Consider the following 19,972-nt stretch of genomic DNA (forward strand, 5'->3'; position numbering starts at 1 on the left):
GCTCTGGGTTCGAGTCTCAGCACCGCATATAAATAAATGAATAAAATAAAATTAAAAAATCAGACCAGTTAATAAAATTAAAAACCTAGGAATAGATATGCATATAGATGCATAATTAATATTAGTCAGTAAATTAGTTTTTGTTTCCAAGCTCCAGGTTACATAGTGTATCAGTGGATTGTGAGTAGAACAGAATGTATTTCAGATGGTAAGAACAGGCATTAGTTCATGAAATTTTTGTTTCATTTATGTGTATGTGTACGTGCTTTTGTGTCAAAACAATAAAAAATTTAAAAGACTGCAGATGTTGCTAATACAATTGATTATTTCTCTGAAAAAAGTTTAAATTATATTCATAAACCCTAGGGAACACAAAAATAAAAAACAGGTAAATTGAGGAGCAAAACTGAGAGCAACAGAGAGGAAATTGATGACCTTTTCATAGGGTCAGGGTAGGAGCAAAAATCTGACTGGAATGGATTCACCAATGAATAGAATAATTAAGGCAGTTATCAGAAACAAAGTAGTTTTTATTTCCATTTTTATCAGTGCATTACAGTTGTACATGAGGAGGGAATTTGTTCCTACATGCACACAGTACAGCAATATAATTTGGCCAATATACATTCCTCAGTATTTCCTCTTTCCCTCCCCTCTTCCCTTTCCATGGTCCTTTTCCTCTACTCTATTGATTTCCCTTCGGTTTTTGTGAGATTCCCCCCACCCCACCTTTCTTTTCATGTTTCCCCTTTAGTTCCCACATATGAGAGAAAACAATACAACCTTTGACTTTATGAATTTGGTTTATTTCACTCAATATAATAGTCTCAAGTTCTGTCCATTTTCCAGCAAATAACAATTTTAATCATCTTTATGGATGAATAAAATTCCATTGTGTACATATACCATATTTTCTTTATCCATTCATCCATTGATTGACACTAGGCTGGTTCCATAGTTTGGCAATTGTGACTTGTGCTGCTATAAACATGGATATGCATGTGTCAGTAGAGTATGATGACTGTAGTTCTTTAGAATAAATAACAGGAGTGGTATAGCTGGGTCATAGGGTGGTTCCATTCCTAGTCTTTCGAATGTCCATACTGAATTCCATAGTGGTTGTACTAATTTATAATCCTGCCAACAGTGTAAAAGTGTTCTTTTTTCTCTACATCCTCTACAGCATTTATTATTATTTGTATTCTTGATGGCTGCCATTCTGACTGGAGTGAGAGAAAATCTCAGTGAAGTTTTGATTTGCATTTCCATAGCTATTAACGATGTTGAACATTTTTTCATATGTTCGGTGGTCATTTGTATTTCTTATGAGAAGTATCGTGTAATTCATTTACTCATTAATTGGGTTTTTTTTTGTTCATGTGCTAAGTTTTTTGAATTCTTTATATATTCTATATATTAATTCTGTATCAAAAGAGTAGCTAGCAAAGATTTTCTCTAATCCTGTAGGTTCTCTCTTTACCTTTTTAATTGTTTCTTTTGCTGTGCAGAATCCTTTTAATTCGATGCATCCAGTTTATTAATTCTTGGCATTATTTCTTGAGCTTTAAGGGTTCTAGTGAGAGAGTTGTTGCCTGTGCGTACATGTTGGAGTGTTGGCCCTGTGTTTTCTTCAAGGAGTTGCATAGTTTCTGTTCTGATTCCTGTGTCTTTGATCCATTTTTGTTGACTTTGCTGCAGGGTGAGAGAGAAGGGTCTAGTCTCATTCTTCTACCTATGGATATATAAGTTTTCCCAGCGCTGTTTATAAAAAGCCTCTATTCGAATGTATGTTTTTGACACCTTTGACAAGAATGTGATGACTGTCTGTGTCGGTTTGTCTGTCTTCTTTTGTGCCAGTACCGTGCAGTTTTTGTTACTATGGCTCTGCCAAAGGAATTTTGAAAGCAGCATTGAAAAGTCTTAATGAGAGGGACTTTTTTTTCCTTTTGGTTTCTAACTTGAGACATTTTGTTGTGTTTATTTGCAGATGGGGATGCCCAAAAAATTTGGAGAGACAAGAAAGGATCAGATTTGGTTAGGCTCCTCATTTTTTGCTTCTTTGCCCTAGACAGTACTGGTTTTCAGCTGTTGCTCCCCTGTCCTTTCAGATTTAGCATTTCTCCCGATTTATTTTTTCATTTTTATTTATTTATTTTTTGGTACTGAGGATTGAACCCAGGGTTTATTAACCACTGAGCCACATTCCAGCCCTTTTTATTTTTTTTATTTTGAGACAGGGTCTTGCAGATTTGCTTAGGGCCTCACTAATTTGCTGAGGCTGGTCTTGAACTTGCAGTTCTCCTGCTTCAGCCTCCCACATCGTTGGGATTACAGACTTGTCCCACCACACCTGGCTTTTCTTTTTCTAAATGAGATATCATTAGGCATTTCACTAAAATAAACTGGGATGAATTTAGTAGATTTCCACTTTGTATTTTCATCTTTTACCATTGTCTTGTCTAACACTGTATGAGACATATAAGCAGATAACAGAGTTCCTCTTTAAGCAGCCTATTGTGCCATACCCAAGCTGTAAACTGCAAAATGCAGAAAGATGCTACACTGCCAATTGGTAGGAATTGGATGATTATATGTTGAGTATTTGTGAAAAATATGCAGAAGATACTCAGCAGTCCTGTCAGCACGCAGAGAGTAGTTTGAACACTTTCTCCATTGGCTTTGTGATTTCTTGCATAGTTGTAAATGTACAACTGTTCATTAATCTTCTTATTTGGTACAACTTTATTTTGCAGTACATTCTTTTGACAGCAGTGTTTTTTTTCAAAAAGTACCTATTTATTAAAAGAACCACATTATTGTTTCTCAAGGAAAATGATAATGAATATGACACTATCGGCATTTATTATGTATGTTAGAGGTCATCATGCTATCCCATGATATCACATGAACTCTAGAAACAAGGATGTCCTTCAGAAGTCAGTAATTAAGAACACTGTGCTTAAGGGCTAGGCATGTAGCCCAGTGGTGATGCTCTTGCCTAGCATGTGTGAGGCCCTGGTTTCAATCCCACTACTGTAAAAACAACAAATAAACAAAATTCATTACCCAAAGGTGACAGTTTACCAGTGCAGTTATAGAAGGTATATTTTATATTTACTTTGTGAAACATGACTTATCAATGACATAAAAAGTACAAACTTTTTGTAAAATAATTTAGCAAATGTATAAAAACAAAATGAAGCAAAATTATTGAAATGTAGAAGAAATTTGAAATTTAAAGATATCATTTTGATGTCATTGTTATATGATGATGCTTCAAGTAGAAAATCATTTTATTCCAATAGTAGCTTAAATTTTTTTCACCTAATTGATGTCATCCAAGTAAAACCTTTTGAAATTGTGTCAGTAAACATTTGGCATCATTATACATGATATGTTAAATTCACTTTGCAAGTTAAGCATTTAAGATAAAGTTACTCATGTAGTAATATTACAAACATAAGTTTCGATGGACATCATTATGATAAAAACAATTATCTTACTAAATCAACAGTCCACAGTAGAAGTACATTTGCCATAGGTTGCATGCAGACATAATTCATAACTGTATCCCAATAGGCAGTTTTCTATGTACATATATAAATACACCACAGTGAATCTCCACATCTTAAACAACCACAAAACTGGGATCCTAATTAGAATAAGAAGTACTCCATGTTTGTATAAATATGTCAACATATACTCTACTGTCACATATAACTAAAAAGAATGAATTTTAAAAATAACAAATAGGCTGTGATATTTTAATGAAGTAGAATTTAAAATCATGATTGTTAATTTAAAAATATTTCTATGATGCATGAATGTAGAATAACTGAACTTAAAAATGTTTTGAGTCTTTAAAGAATTACTTTGCACATCAACCAAGGACCATAAAATAGTTTTGAAGGTGTTGTAAAGGATTCTAGAAATTTTATTCAATTCAGTTAGAAGTGTTTGTCAAATGGAATGTAAGTGTATGAAATTCAAAAGGCAGAATATTCCCTTAAAGCCACTCTACAGTAAGTTCGCTGAATAGTATGTATAATATGAACCCAGTTTGTAATACATGTATTTTTATGTATGCATTGGCAATGCCAGAGGGGAACTAGGAAGAGATTTCTTTTCCCACAGTCTATCAGCCGCCTACATGATGTAAATAATACTTTTACCAATTCTGTGTAAAATAATAATGTTCAAATAAAATTTCACCAGATTGCTACCCTTAGGTTTCTTCTATAAAGAAATCTATATCTATCACCCTTGTGTATTGTTACACAGAACAATTTGTGGATGCTAAAATGGCAACATTATTTCTAAGTTTTTGAACTTAGGTTTTTTTTTTTTCTTTGCTAATTTATGTGTTATTTTTCCTATAACATACCTAATTTTCTTTTGTGGTATGTAAATACATTGTAATTAACTTACTCATCTAACACAAGTAATGAAAAAGGAATGGTGACATTTTTTTAAACTCATTTCTTTGAAGGAAAGCAGGGGATCAGACCCTAGAGGAAGAGAATCATCTTTACCTGCAGCTGCTTATTGTAGAAGACCCACTTTCTATGTTGTGGTAGTAAGATCTTAGGATCTGCACTTGACCTCCTGTTTCACTTACCTTAACTGGATACAGTTTCCTCCTCCTCCCTGAGAAGTCCAGGGCTGGATTGCTTTCCAGCTTGCCAGGAAGCAAATAAACTACTTGGCTTTATAATTAAGACAGTGTCTGTAGTGCTGCATTATATGTGGTTTTTAGCTCTCCTTTGGTCTTTTGATTTCTGTAGTTTTGACTAGCTTGAGCTTCTGTTCATTATCTTTTAGAATCTGTACAATCCTTTTAAATTTATGTCTATGTCTGATTTCCTAATTCCTTGATTTTTGCTTGTTTCTAATTACTTTCATTCCTTACAAACTTTTTCATTCTGTATGTCTTACTATCACTTCAGTTACTCATCTACCTAGACTATAAGCTTCACTATAAAGTAGTCCCCCATTATCCATGGCTTGATTTATTTGGAAAATTACAGAAATGAACAGTTCACAAATTTTAAGTTGTATGCTGTTCTGAGTAGCATGATGAATTCTTAAGACTTCCTGCACCTGTACATGAATCATCCCTTTGTCTCACAATTCCATGCTTAGTCACTTAGCAGCCACCTAGGTTATCAGATTGACTGTCCAGATACTGCAATGCTTGTGTTCTAGTAACCTTTATTTTACTTAATATAATAGCCCAGCATGCAGGAGTAGTGATGCTGGCAATTTGGATATGTCATAGAGAAACTATAAAGTGTTTCCTATAGGTGAAAAGGTGAAAGTTCTTGACTTAATAAGGAAGGGAAAAAATTGTATGCCGAGGTTCTGAGATCTGGTAAGAACAAATTTACCCATGAAATTGTGAAAAAGAAAAAAAATCATGCCACTTTTCCTGTCTGCAAAAGTTACCACAACAGTATGTGCTAAGTGCTTAGTTAAATGGGGAAGGCATGAAATTATAATAGGGTTTGGGGAGTAGTTCCACAGTAACAGGCATCCACTGTGGTTCTGGGAACATTCCCTGTGGATAAGGAGGAACTACTGTTTTAATTTACTACCCTGTCTCTATACTTGTTACTCTTCATGCTGATTGCAGATCTTTCTCCTTATTTTCATAAAGAATTTTGGAGAGTGAATTGTTTAAAAATTACATTGATAATATGTGACGCCGTCCAGTGGAGTCAATTTGGCGCAGGAGACAAACGAATAGCAAGGCTCTTGAATTCCGAACGGTTTATTGTAGATTCAGGAAACCCGGGAACCCTGGCGCCGGAGGAGAGCCGGTTTATATCCCCTCCAGGAGGCAAAGGGTAGGACTGACGCCAATTATGCGAAGATTAGGTGAGGAGCTAGATGTCCGAGCAGGCACAATTAGGAGCACTTGGGAATACATGCCCACGCATTGTGTGCGTGGACTTAATTGAATACGGCCAATGACAAATCACCTGGGTGTGCTTATGTTAATCAACCTCCTCACCGCCTTTGTGATCAAAACAACTTCTGGCTGGCTTCCAGGCGCCATCTTGGCGTAGTCCGTATGGCATAGCCCCCAGCAAATATGCATGAATCAAATATTCCTAACTATTGGAATCAAACTAAACCCAAGGTCTCGTCATAGTTCTGTTCTTTCTCATCTGGCTAAAACGCCCCACTAGCCAGCTAGCTGGCTGTGACTAAGAGTGGGAAGTTTTGCTTGTTTATGTTTCTTAATTCTTCTAGGACAACTTATTTTGTCTCTTTAATTGACCAAGTGACTAGTGGTAATTACATCATCATTAGTTTGCTGCAATTAAGAATTCATTTTGTAACTTGAGGGGCTTGGGCAAAGAGTATACACAACCTGCCTATGGAAATTATTGCTGACACTGTGATTTATGTGAGTATAGAACATAACCTGTAAGTACTTTTTGTTTTCTTGCTTGTTTGAAATATCCAATGGTATCTTTTTAATTTTTAGCACATTAATTGTACAAGTTAATGAGTTTCACTGTGACATTTCCATACTTGCATATGTTGAGCCTTGATCATGTTCACTTTCCCTTCTACCTACTTTTATCCTCTCCTCTCTCCCCTCTTCCCCCTGGTCCCCTTGCCATTCCCTAATAGTCACTCTTCTTTTTTATTATATAATTTGGAGGTGATTGGGTAGTGATTTTATTTAGATACTAATGCTATAATTTATATAGTTATAGTGATGATATGCAATACCTATTATAACCTATATAATTTCTTCATGTCACTCTGATATAGTTAATGGGTTAATCATTGGGCAGGGTAATTTTTTTAAAACATAAATTTGGATACAACTATCTTTTGGGTTGAATAGCTGACTTTCAGGTGTGGTCATTCTCTCCAAAGCGATCTTAATTGCTTGTCTTTCATTCACTTGCTTTTATGCAGGATTCTTTGGGTAAATATATTTTTTCCAAGGTAGCACTATTCATAAAGGTACTTTCTGCAGAACTAGAAGTTATATGTATGGTAAAAGTTGGAGAAAACTTGTTGTTTCTTGTCCCAAGTTTAGAGTAAATCTGATTCAAAGACATATATTAATCCAGTCTATGGGTTTTAGAACTAGAAGCTAGATTAAAAACCATGGACATTTTATGAGTTCTTAATGTGGCTCTTTTTTATTTTGTGTTACAGGAAAGTTAAAGGAGGGAATATTGATGTGCATCCATCAGAAAAAGCACTCATTGTTCAGTATGAAGTGGAAGCTACCATTCTTGGAGAAATGGGGGATCCCATGTTGGGAGAACGAAAAGAATGCCAAAAAATGTAAGTTTTCTTTATTTGTGTACATTTTGAAAGTGGTGAACATTATACAAACTTTATATGAATCTGATACTGTTTTAATCTTCATAGATGACAAATGATTATAACATTCTTCTAGATGTATTATTTCATCTTAGTGAAAGAAAGATTATATTAAATTATAAATATCAAGTTTATTCCAGAGAAAATAGTGTATCTACTAACTTGTGAAACCAATCATAAAAGATATGTTTATTTGGGACTTGTTAGATTAATTTAGGAAATTTAGATCTTAGGGAATTCTGTGTTCTTTTTTCCCTGAAATTGCAAGAAATAATATAACTCAAGTATTGAAAAGACATTGAATTCCTCCTTTGGAAATCTAGTCCTCTGAAAGGTGTTAGTAGTAAGACAAGATTTTTCTGACTCAAGCAGTTGATCTTAGATCTCCCAGTGTCCTACAAACTTTCCTTCCTGCTTTGGCAGGAGTCCTTTGAGAACTGGCCTTTTTCATTAGCCTGCTATATTGGTGATTATCTCACCTTCCTTCTATAATTTTGTGGAAGTAGAGACATTGAGATTGCCTCATAATTTCTCCCTCAACCCTCTTTCCTTCATAAGATATTTTGGCTTGGTATCTACTTAGAATTCCTATCCTATCTTGGTGTAGAGTTAAGTATATACTGATTACTAGGAGTGCAGATGGTATTTAGCAAACTGAGAAAAACTAAGTATATTGTGGTGATTCTCAACAGGAAGTGAATTTTTCCACAAGGGGTCATTGGATAATGCCTGGGGACATTTTTAGTTGTTGTAATAAAAGGAGTACTATTGACACCTAATGCGTAAAGGCCAACCAAGTGCCACTAATCATGCTACAATGCACAAGACAGCCACCTGTGACAAAGAATTACTAAGGCTAAATTTCCATAGTGCTGCAGCTTAAAAACCCCAGTTTATAGTGGCCTTCGAAGAGAAGTTGCCTAGTATTTTACTAGGATCTCTTAATAGGTCTTCTTATTTGTGTTAGAAGGAGACTAAATTACGTTAATAAAAATGAGTCCTTTAGATAATTCAGTAGATTGAAGAGAAACACATGCTCATACAAACACTATAGATTCCAGCCCATGCTTTTTTTTTCTTCTCTCACATGTTCTTTCATTAGAGTTTTTGTGATTGCTTATTTTGAGAATATGTGAAACCATTTTATTATTGGAATTCCAAAAAAAAGCTCACAGGTCAGGTTCTTTGCCTTTAGAACCTCATATGTCCACACTTCAGGAGAGAAATTTAGTTTTGGTTCTTTAGAGTGCATTCGCTAGCCTCATTCAACTGAAATTCAATGATAAATTTATTCCTTTAAAATCTACAAACTTTCAAGATAAGAGTTACATTTGGTAGCGTTAGCTACATGGAAAGAGTTACTTCCAATTGTGGTTAAAGTGCATTTAAATTTTAATAAGAGAAAAACTCGGTAGGTTAACAGTAGATTGGCTGAGAAATCATATTGTGGTACTAAAAGTGAAGTGTGGTTCGTTGATTATCAGTCGTGAGAAACAGAAGCACCTCATAGATTGAGATAGGTGTGAAGTGAAACGGCCAGTGGAATGGCCCCCTCCAGAAGTCTTACATTTCATTCTTCCTTTAGATTAAAGGAATTTATAAACCTGTCCTCAACTGAGTTGAATTTTCTGAAGATTTCTTTATGAGAAAGTGATGGTCATAATCCAAAAATAGTATAGGCGATATTGTGAGTTTTTGATGTTCTTCATAGGCATACAATGCCTTCTAAACATTGATAGGATATAGCTGACACCTTCTGAAAAATTCTCACCCTCCTGAATTTTTCCTTGTTTTTACAATAAATGACAGATTTAGGAGAGAGACTACATGCTAAAAGCAGAAAATCTATCTTTTTATCCTGAGTGGAAAGAAGATGAATCAGATTGCTAATATATATTAGAGGCTGAAATCCAAAACACTGACAATAGCAATAACAAGATACCAGCAAGGATATGGAGTAACAGGAACTCTAATAACTGTTGGGAATATAAAATGGCATTCATTTTGTAAGAAAATGTGTTAGTTCCTTACAGAGCTAAACGTAGACAAACCACATGATCCAGCAATTATTCTCCTAGATATTCATCAAATGAGTAAAAAACATAAATACAAATAAAACTCAACATGTGAATGTTTATAGTAGCTTTATTCATAATTGCCAACAATTGGAAGCAGCCAAGACATCCTTCAGTAGTGAATGGAGAAGCAAACTGGTGCAGCCATACAATCAAGTGTTATTCAACAGTAAAAAGAAATGAATTGTCAAGCTATGAAAAGACATGAAGGAATCTAAAGATATATTGCTAAGTGAGAGAAGCCATTGTGAAAAAGCTAGATACTATATGATTCCAACTATATAACATTTTGGAAAAGGCAGGATATAAATATAATAAAAAGATTTTATATTGCTAGTAATTAAGGGGAGGAACAGGTGAGGAACAGGGCATTTTAAGGCAGTAAAATTATTCTGTGTGATACTATGATTGATATATACCACATACTTTTATCAAAACTCATAGAACACAAAAAGTAAACCCTATCATAAGCTATGGACCTTGGTTAAAAATTGTATGTATTGACTTTGGTTCATCAGTTGTAATAAGTATACCACACTAATGCAAGATAGTAATAATAAAAAATATTAAAATAGAAACTGAGGGAGGGATATGTGGGAGCTCTACTTTCTGCATAGTTTTTCTATAAACCTAAAACTTCTCTAAAAAGTCTGATAAAATTTTTTTAAAAATCTGTTCATAGTGTTTCTGTTTTGAGTCTTTTCCATCAGATTTGTTGAAATAGTCAGGATTTCCCAATCTTTGTTAAAATTAAGCATGGACATGTTTTTTTAGTTTTCTTCTAAATGGACCCTCCTTTCCATCTCTACCTTCTGTTGTACAGCTAAAACTATTCAAAAATATAATCAGCAATTTATAAGACTTTAAAGTTAGGGAGCAAAAACTCAAGTAGGTTAAAGAAAAAAAGATGAAGGACAGGCTACTACTAGGGTTCTTGTTAGAAACATTAGACATGCCACTCTAGCAAATTTAAGCATAAAGGAATTTATTAGAGACCATTAGGTGGTTTGCAGAATCCCTGGAGAACAAGATTTGGGTTGTCTATGCTAGTTAGGAATGGTATCTAAGGCACTCTGTTGGACTGGTTTCAGAAGAGATTATCTGCATCTAATAATGGTTTCACAAATGCTAAGTTTAGAGCATTCTCTGGGATGTCCACTTCTGCTCCAATAGCCTGATGTCTCCTTTCCCACAAAAATTAGCCATCGTCACCAAGAAGTAATTTACACAGTGGATGCTTGTGGGTTTTCTCTTTTTGTATGTAAGTCTCTCATGGGAGCATCTGCTTGACAGTTTTCTTGCCAGTTTGACTCTTCACTCTAGACCTGATGTTATGTCTTCCTAGTTTCCCCTCATGCCATGAATCCATTAGTTAATTGTCTTAAGACTCTGTACTATCTTTTCTTATTGGTCTCTCAGTGGATCTCCTGGGATATATTTAAAAGGAAGGAGGAGCTGGTTATTATTTTTAATAACCACAGAATTCCACAGAATTCTTCATACAGGTCTTAAAATGTTTCTTGCTTTTTTTATGTTTTAAACAAATACTACCAGAGCAACCAAATCTGAAAAAATCAATATTGTGTCTTGTTCCTAACTGAAAAAAATAAAAATGTGGGCAAGGCTAAAAAATTGTGTGTGTCTGTGTCTGTGTGTGTGTGTGTGTGTGTATTTATTTCTTTGTGGCAGTATGGATTTTTATATCCAGTAATGACTGAAGACTATATATTTTACATCAGAAATGCTGCTCTAAAATGAGACCTCAGAATGTGCTGTCCTGCCTCAACAGAAAAAGATTTTATGTTGTTTTGTTATTTTGCTTGTCCAGCTCAAAGAAAATCACTGTCTAGTATTTTTCTAAACCTAATTTTACCTAGTACTTTATTTGTTCTACTGAGATTCTATGGCCAGATACATATTATAATCTATAAACCATTTTAGAGTAGTGTTATTGAATCTCATACTCTGGAATAACTGAGTTAGAATTTGGATGTGCTTGCAGCATTCGTCTGAAGAGTCTCAATGCCAACACAGATATAACTTCTCTGGCTCGGAAGGTGGTTGAAGAATGCAAGCTCATTCATCCCTCAAAACTCAATGAGGTGGAACAGCTGTTATATTACCTGCAGAATCGCCGTGATTCATTGTCAGGAAAAGGTAGGTAGAATTCCTGGTGATTTTTTTTTTTTTTTTGGAGGTGGTGGTGCTGGGGATAGAACCTAGGACCTCACAAAGCCAGGCAGATACTCTGCCACCGAGCCACACCTACAGCCCAAGAATTCCTGATTTTTTAACATAAAACCAAAGTAAGTTGTTTGACTGGAGTTTTGACTATATATTTGAATGTTGGGTGAAGTGTTCTTTTTTGTTTTTTGTTTTTTAACTAATGCTCTGAACAAGTAAGCAAATGATAAAATAAATAAGCATTACTTTCCTTTATGCCAGGTTTTATGCTTTCACATAAAATGATCTGACCTGTTTCATTGTTTTTGTACTGAAGTACAATAAGAAATAAAAAAGGAATCTGTCAGAATGACTATGGAATAATAAAAGAAGATAATTTAGAGAAGAAACCTATTTTCTCCACTCTAACTACATAATATTTTCTAAATTTCTTAATTGATATTAAATTTATAATTTGAATGGGTTATGTAAGTTTTAAGAAAAACATATGTCATGTGCTATCCTAAAGATGTAACTTTTATGAATCTTCCTAAGGGAAATATAATCTTTTTTTCATTTCTCAATTCCTCTATTGTATCCTCGATTCCCTCATAAAAGAACCATAGCATTAAGGTATTGCAATTAAGAAAATGATTACAGAAGACATTTGCAAATAATCAGCCAGAAAACAAAGCAAAAACTTATTTCAGTGAAAAGTATCTCAGATTATTGGATACTTAGTTATTGTGTTTCACAGTATTTACTAAATTACATATCTTTCAATGTTGGTGAGTTCTAAAATATGGTGCTCTTAAAATAACATGTCAGTGTTTAAATTTTGATTGGATTATATAGAAAAATAAATAAAGTTTTGTTTGACTTTTTTCAAATTAGTCTTTTTTCTCTACCCAGAAAACAAAATGCCTTGTGTCTAATGTATACTTCCATTATTTAGCCCTAAATACACCTTCTAACACATATAAAATGCTCACTATATATTTGTCAAATGAATTGAATAGCTATACATTTATTTAAAAGCAAAAATAGGCATTTTGAACTTGATTGCTTCTAATCACATAGTAAGTATATCGGTGTATATACTTTTTAAATTAATAAGTGTTATATGAATAGAAAATATCAATACAAATTTTATTAAATATCTAAAAAGTACTCTTGTTAAGATGTCTGTAAATGATGAGAAATAGCATCTTCAATTAAAATGAAAGTAAGCAAAGCAAACCTGGTAGTGTTTTCAGATCTGTGTGTACTTATTGTGGGTTGTACAATATTAGTTAAAATTGATCTTTTCTAGTGGAAAATTCATATAATTCCAAAGGAATTTATACTAAAAATCTTTAAATTAGTGAAAGCCCTATCAGTGAGTTTTTAGGCCAAATCATCTTTTTCCCTTCTCTCCCCAAAATTAAAGGACTATGAAAATTTTTTTATTTATCATACATGAACAAAATAATTAAACTCATTATTTTCACTATCTAGATATTAAAAGTTGAAGAGATATGCAAAATGCTTTACTATATTAAATGTACACTTATTTTTAAAATTATTATTTTTCTTAACAATTTTGCTTGGTATTCAGTATTCCAAAGCCTTTTCCTAAAAGTGACTTAAACAAAGTAATAATTGATTATGTGATTTGTCACCTTAACTGATTTTTTTTCTTTACTAATTGAAACCACTATCCATTTGAGCCAAAATTTAGCTGTTGAGATTATATCACTCTAGAATGCCTCCTATCCTCTGAAAATAAGAGCTAATTCTATTATGTGTATATTTAGTTAATTATAGAATCAGATTTTCATATTTTTCTAACTTAACTCATTGTAATATGCATTACTTAGATCACAAAAGTATTTTAGATCAGTCTTTTTTTTTTCTTTAGATTTTTTTTAGATTTTTTTAGATATTTTTAGTTTTTTGATTAATTTATCTTTAGGTGGCTCTTTGGGAAAAACTATATAATATTTTAACTTGAAAGTTGATCTGTCATTTCTTATTCTTCACCTTTGTTAGTTTTTATTTTTAGTTTTAACATTACTCAGTTTTATTATTTTATCCATTATCTTTTTCTTTACCTTATTGATTCAACTATTTCCACCTTAAATTTGAATAAGGAAGGGAAAAAGAGAATAAATAGAAAATTAGAACTATTGTGCTTTTTGTTAGCAAGTCTGGCAGTACACATACCCAAAAAGTTAACCAAGAAGGAAGTTAAAATAGTTGCACAGCATAACTTGGGGATTATAGATTTTGTTTATACTCTCCTTGATGATATGATTAGAACAGATGGATGGATTTTAGATGAGTATTTTTATACATTGAAAAGAGATAGATTTCATCACTTAATATCCCCAGTTTAATTAGAATTAAACTCAGCTGTTGAAAATAAAATTACCCAGAAACCCTAAAAACCTAATTCTCCTCATTAAAAAAAATCTTTTTGCAGAAAAAAAAGAAAAATCAAGCAAGCCCAAAGATCCACCTCCTTTTGAAGGAATGGAGGTAAGAGTGTATGAATTTTGATCTAATAAAGGACTTTTTGTAAGGTATTGCCTTTTACTATAAATAATGCATACAGTCACATTAGTCAGATGTGGAATTTTTAAAAATGATTGAACCTAATTAGAGGTACCTGGGAAAGGTAGAAAATCAGTATTAATTGATATTTGATCAGTATGTAATTGAAAAATTATTGGTTGTGTGTTTTAGACATTATTTTGCTAAAATAAATTGTAAAAATGTTTAGAATTTTCTTATTGCAATATTTTGAAATACTTATTCTCTTACAATAGATACAAATTACTTTGTATTACATTTAAAATACTTCATTGACAAATTTCAGAGTTTATATACATCACATTTTGTTATTGTTACACTTCGGTGTCAGAGTCCTAGAACCAAAGGCTTAAAATCCCTATCTAAAAAAAAGATGGCTACTATGAGGTCTTTAGAAATTTATTTGTGATTATAAAGGGTAGTATATTGATCCCCAAATATCAGTTTTTTGGCAATGAATCTGTTGAGCATTAATTGTTGAACCTTTCTGCCTCTTATTTTGTTTCAGATTGATGAAGTTGCCAACATTAATGACATGGATGAATACATTGAGTTATTATATGAAGATATTCCTGACAAAGTGCGAGGTTCTGCTTTGATACTCCAACTTGCTCGAAATCCTGATAACTTGGAAGAACTACTATTGAATGGTGATTTATGTCTATAAACATTTTAAAAAATATAAAAATTATTGCAAAATAGTCCTACCTCTAAAGTTTATATTCATATCTTAAGTATTATATAAGTGCATATCCATGCATGTGTGCACACACACATGATTTTCATGTCTTGAAGATTTACATTCTGAATTCTAATACTTTTTAATGTATTTAGGAGTATTCTCACAATCTGTTACTTGTCTGTTTCTATTTCTGTTACTTATCTGTTTCTCAATCTCTTACTTATCTATTTCCCATGGTGTATCTTTTTTCCATACTTCTACTTGCACACCTTGTGTGCCTTTGATTCTAAAGTGTTTCTATTAGAAATAGCATATGGTTGAATTATAATTTTTTATTCATTTATATCCATCAAAGTGTTTAATCTATTTAAGATTAATGTAATTCTTCATAAGGTAGGATTTGCATCTAGCATTTTATATTTGTTTTCTATGTGATTCTTTTTTTTTCCTTCCCTTTGTTGGTCTGTTCCTCCTTTGTTCCCTTCTTTTATTTTAAATATTCTCATTTACATTTTAATCTCCTTGTTCTGTAACTGTGTTTTCCTGAGTTATTTTCTTACTGATTACCTGAGATTGCAATTAATTTCAATTTCATTCAAATTAATATTGATCTCATTTTAATAATATATATAAATATTCTCCAATATACCTTTTTCTTCCTTACTCTCTGTACTGTTATAGCCATACAAATTACATAGCTATATAAGTCCATCAACACAGTTATATAATTATCACTGTATGCACTTCTTTTTGTGGCTTTAAGTTACTGATTAATGTTCTTTCATTTCAGCTTGAAGGAGTTCCCTTAGTATTTCTTGTTGTAAAGTCTGCTAGTTATAAATTCTCTTTAAGTTTTTGTTGACCTTACAGTGACTTAATTTTCTTAGTTTTTTGAAGGATAATTTTGCAGGATATAGAATTTTCAATGGATTGTTCTTTTACCATTTTGTATTATCCCACTGCCTACTTGTCTCTCTGGTTTCTGATATGAAATCAGCTGTGATCTTTCTGAGGATCCCATGTGCATACTAAATTACTTTTCTTTTGCTACTCTTGGTATTCTCTTTGCCTTCATTCTTACTAGTTGACTATGATGTGCTTTATTGAGTGTTGTTGTCTTTGCATTTATCTTGCTTGAAGGTTGTTCAGTCTCTAGGAGATTCAAATTAATATTTTCCCACACAAAGAAAGTTTTTGGTCATTGTTTCATTAACTATTCATTCTGCCTGTTTTCTTTTCTACCTCTCGGACTCCCATTATATATGTTATTGTGTTTTGAGGTGCTCCCTAGGTCTGAGACTGTTTATTTTTTCTTCATTCTTTTCCTCATACTGAATAATCTCAGTTGATCTTTTTTTACAGATCATTTCTTTTTCTGGTTCATATCTACTGTTGAGACCTTCTAATGAATTTTTTGTTTCAATTAGTTTACTCTTCAACCACAGAATTTCTACTTGGCTCTTTTTTTATAATTTGTATCTTTGGTGAAACACTATTCTTACACCTTTATACACTTTCATTTGTTCTCTAGTCTTGGTTTGCTTTGAATATTTGTTTTGAATATAATTATAGTAGCTGACTTAAAGTCTTTGTCTTATAAATTCAACATCTATACTTCCTCATGTACAGTTTCTTGTGAATACTTTTATTTCCTGAGTATGGTCCACACTATTCTGTTTCTTTGTATGCCTCATTGATTTTGAAATAATATCATATGGCAACTTTGAAAATCAAATTCCCACTAACCCTAAGGGTTGTTATTGATACTGTTTGTCTATTTACTGAGTTATGTGAATTGATTCTGTAAAGTCAGTATTGTTTGCTTGTATGTCCACTAAAATCTCTCTCTCTTAGCTTAGTGGCCAGCTAATGTTTGGACGTTTCCTTAAATGTTTGGCAATAAGTCTCTGAGCCTTTGCTAAGGAGTTCTCTGTATTTTGGGGTACATCTTTAATGCTCAAGCAGATTGTTTAAAAGATTTTGTCTTCACTTCCTGCTTTTGCACCTTTTCTCAAGTTTAGCCAGAGATGAGAGATTAGGGCCTCCAGGTCTTTCCCTGGTATATACACAACCCTTCTCCTATGCATTGCCTTCTAGATTCCCTGGGATATACTGGAGCTTTTTAAACCTTGTGAATATCTAATTTCTCTTTTTTCCTTTTTTAAGTTCTTGGTAAGCCTTTTGTTAATCTTATTTTAAAAAAAAAAAAAAGCTGATAAGATTGTCTCAGGCAGTTGTTATGTTACCAACAGTAACTTTTTTGACAATTATCCTGAGTTTTAAGACACACCCCAAGAATTCGGGTTTTTAGCAAGTATTCATATAGGTCAGTTAGTGACAATTCTCTGCAGTGGAGCTTTGGGGAGCCTCAGACTCTTCTTCCCTGTAGCTCTTGCCAGGCTGCTGGTTTTACAGTCGTCATAGTTGTGATGCTGTTGGTTTTCAAGGAACCACAGAGCTGGACAGGGATAGAATTAGGGCAAGTTGAATTGCTATGAAACTCATTTTTCTTACCAATAATCAGCCAGTTTTCTGAGTTTTGTTAAGTTTTTAGTTAATTCCCATGGTTTTGAAAAAGTAGATTTTGGTAGTTTTTGCCAGTTTTCTTATTTGATCATGGAGGAGTGGATTTTGGGAGGTAGTGTGCCATTCTAGAAGTGCCTTAAATTCATTTTTGTTAAAAATTGGGGGTTAGGGAAGTAATTTTCCTTTTTTCCATATTAGAATAGCCACTTATTCCAACCCAGCTAGTGAATGCTCTTTCCCTTCTCAGATATTCAGAATGTTATTTTTATAATATGCCTACCATTCTTCTGTGGAATGGATGCTTTTTGAAAAGCTTATTCTTGAAAAGTTATCATTTGCCAAGTACTCTGCCCATGTATTCATGAATCTATTTTAGTGTTACCCTTTTTTCTACCCTTGGTCTATTTGATGTGTTCCAAACCAGTATAACACTGTTTGTTGTTGTTGTTATTGTTTCTTTTGTTTTATATTTTTACTAGAGTTTTAGAATATGTAAGAAAAATGCTCTAATTTGCCTTTTTTTCTTAAAAATTTGCGTTGTCAGTGTTATACCTTTGTCTTATGTATAATTTTGAGATACATTTACATATTCTGTGAAAAATCATAATGACATTTTGATTGTAATTGTTTTCAACTTATAGATAAATTTTTGGTTACATTTTGACCTTTTATCAACTTTAAGATTTCTTTTGGCTATTTATTAATAACATGTATGGAATTCCTATAATTATGTATTTACTGACATTATTTTTCTATACTAAAAGAGAAGGATGATGTAAAACAACTCTAATTTAAAACCAATGTCATTACTTTATATTTACTTAATATATGGTAATTTTCATTTATCAATTTATTAATTTTTACCTTCCTTTAGGTAAAAATATAGCAGAGATGCATATTAAAACATATGTGAGCTAATTTTTTAAAGATATTTATGACTGTTTGCAGATGATACTGAAACAGACATATTTTTCTGTGCAAAATTTTGTTTGATTAATTTACTTCAATGCAGCTAGTGTTAGTCTGCTAAGGTACTTATTTTTTCTAGATTTATTCTAATATTTTCCCATATATATTAAACAATATGTTAGAAAAAGTCATTACTACAGTAGTAAGATTCCAAGTGGGAATGCAAATCAAGAGATGAATGGCCTTTTTATTTTATTGTCACGCATAATATAAATGTTACTTTAAACCATATTTTACTTTACAGTATAGATTTGAAGCTGCCCATTATGAGTTTTAAATAAAAGTTTATATTATAGTTTTTAAAATAGCTTTCTGTATTGGAAAGAAGTATCCTACTTTTTTGTCCCAGTTTTATCTTAGCTTTGTTATTTATTCATAAGTCGACATTTAAAACCAGTCACCCTTTATATCAGAGGCAAGGAAAATGATTACCTTTGTATGTCTGTCTCCTTTTTCTTCAGAAACTGCCCTTGGTGCATTGGCAAGAGTCCTGAGAGAAGACTGGAAGCAAAGTGTTGAGTTAGCTACAAACATAATTTACATCTTTTTTTGCTTTTCTAGGTAAGTATAAAATAAAAGCACTAGTTTATCTCCATTGCTGTCTGTCTGCATCAGTTTGTAGATTATTGGTTCTCTGGGTCTTTCTTTATGTTTGCCTATCCTCTGCCTATGAACTTTTATTCCCTCTGTTTCCCCTTCTCTGTTTTGCTCTCAGTTATCTCTTCAGTCTGTACTCACCCATGCCAGCACACACACCCAATGGGTTAGGATAATGGCTTAGAGTTTAATATTGGCTCTATTTGAATCCAAGCCTGCTATTTTTCAACTGTGTGATTGTGATTACTTTATTTATTTGTGCCTCAGTTTTCTCGTGTGTAAAATTTGAATAGTAATAGTAGTAGCCCTTTCAGATAGTTTTTAGTTTTGGATGAGTAAAAATTATAATTCTTAATAAAGTCTGATCCAGAGTAAGTACTCAGTATATGTTTTTACATATACACATGTATGTGTAAATACAAGTACATATGTTATGTATCATATTTATTTATACACATTTTTAAATTTTAATGTTATTTATCAATTTTGTACATATTTATGGGATAGAGTATGATAATGAGATAATTTGTATACAGTGTATAATGATCAAAACAGGATACTTAGCATTTCTATCTCCTTAAATTTTTATCATTTCTATGTGTTGAGAACTTTTGAACTTCTCCATTCTAGTCCTTTATAAAATAGATAGTAAATTTTTGTCAGCTCTAGTCATCACACTATGTTGTAGAATATTAGAATTTATTCTCCCATGTAACTGTATTTTGATATCTGTTATCTAACTTCACTCTTACCCCCTTCTTTCAACCTTCCACTATTATTCTCTCTACTTCTATGAAATCAACTTTTTTCTTCTATATAGAAACAAAGAGGGACACTTAACATAGTATACTCCAGTTCCATCCATGTTGCCACAAATGACAGGATTTTATTATTTTTATAACTGAATAATGTTCCATTTACACACAAGTATTCTTAAGAAAAATGTTTATTAAGACATCATGAAAAATTTCTAGCAATTCCTAGAAAATTGCTTGCCTCCATTCTAAAGTGCCAGCATTAGGAAATAAATATT

General features: G+C 32.5%; 1 protein-coding gene across 3 annotated transcripts in view; it reads left to right on the forward strand.

The window, feature by feature from the left end:
- The window catches only part of Kifap3 (kinesin associated protein 3), a 135,509-nt gene that overhangs the window by 18,697 nt on the left and 96,840 nt on the right, over positions 1-19,972 (forward strand). For 2 of the 3 annotated variants that reach the window (XM_047520463.1, XM_047520461.1), the window contains exons 2-6: positions 7,183-7,314; positions 11,431-11,585; positions 14,056-14,111; positions 14,674-14,815; positions 18,804-18,903. In XM_047520463.1, coding sequence (XP_047376419.1) covers positions 7,183-7,314; positions 11,431-11,585; positions 14,056-14,111; positions 14,674-14,815; positions 18,804-18,903 — 585 coding nt within the window. Of the gene's footprint in view, positions 1-6,182; positions 6,413-7,182; positions 7,315-11,430; positions 11,586-14,055; positions 14,112-14,673; positions 14,816-18,803; positions 18,904-19,972 lie in introns of those variants that run through there. The other variant, XM_047520462.1, reaches the window with a different exon arrangement.

The sequence above is a fragment of the Sciurus carolinensis genome, chromosome 12 (assembly GCF_902686445.1).
Source record: "Sciurus carolinensis chromosome 12, mSciCar1.2, whole genome shotgun sequence".
Lineage (NCBI taxonomy): Eukaryota > Metazoa > Chordata > Mammalia > Rodentia > Sciuridae > Sciurus > Sciurus carolinensis.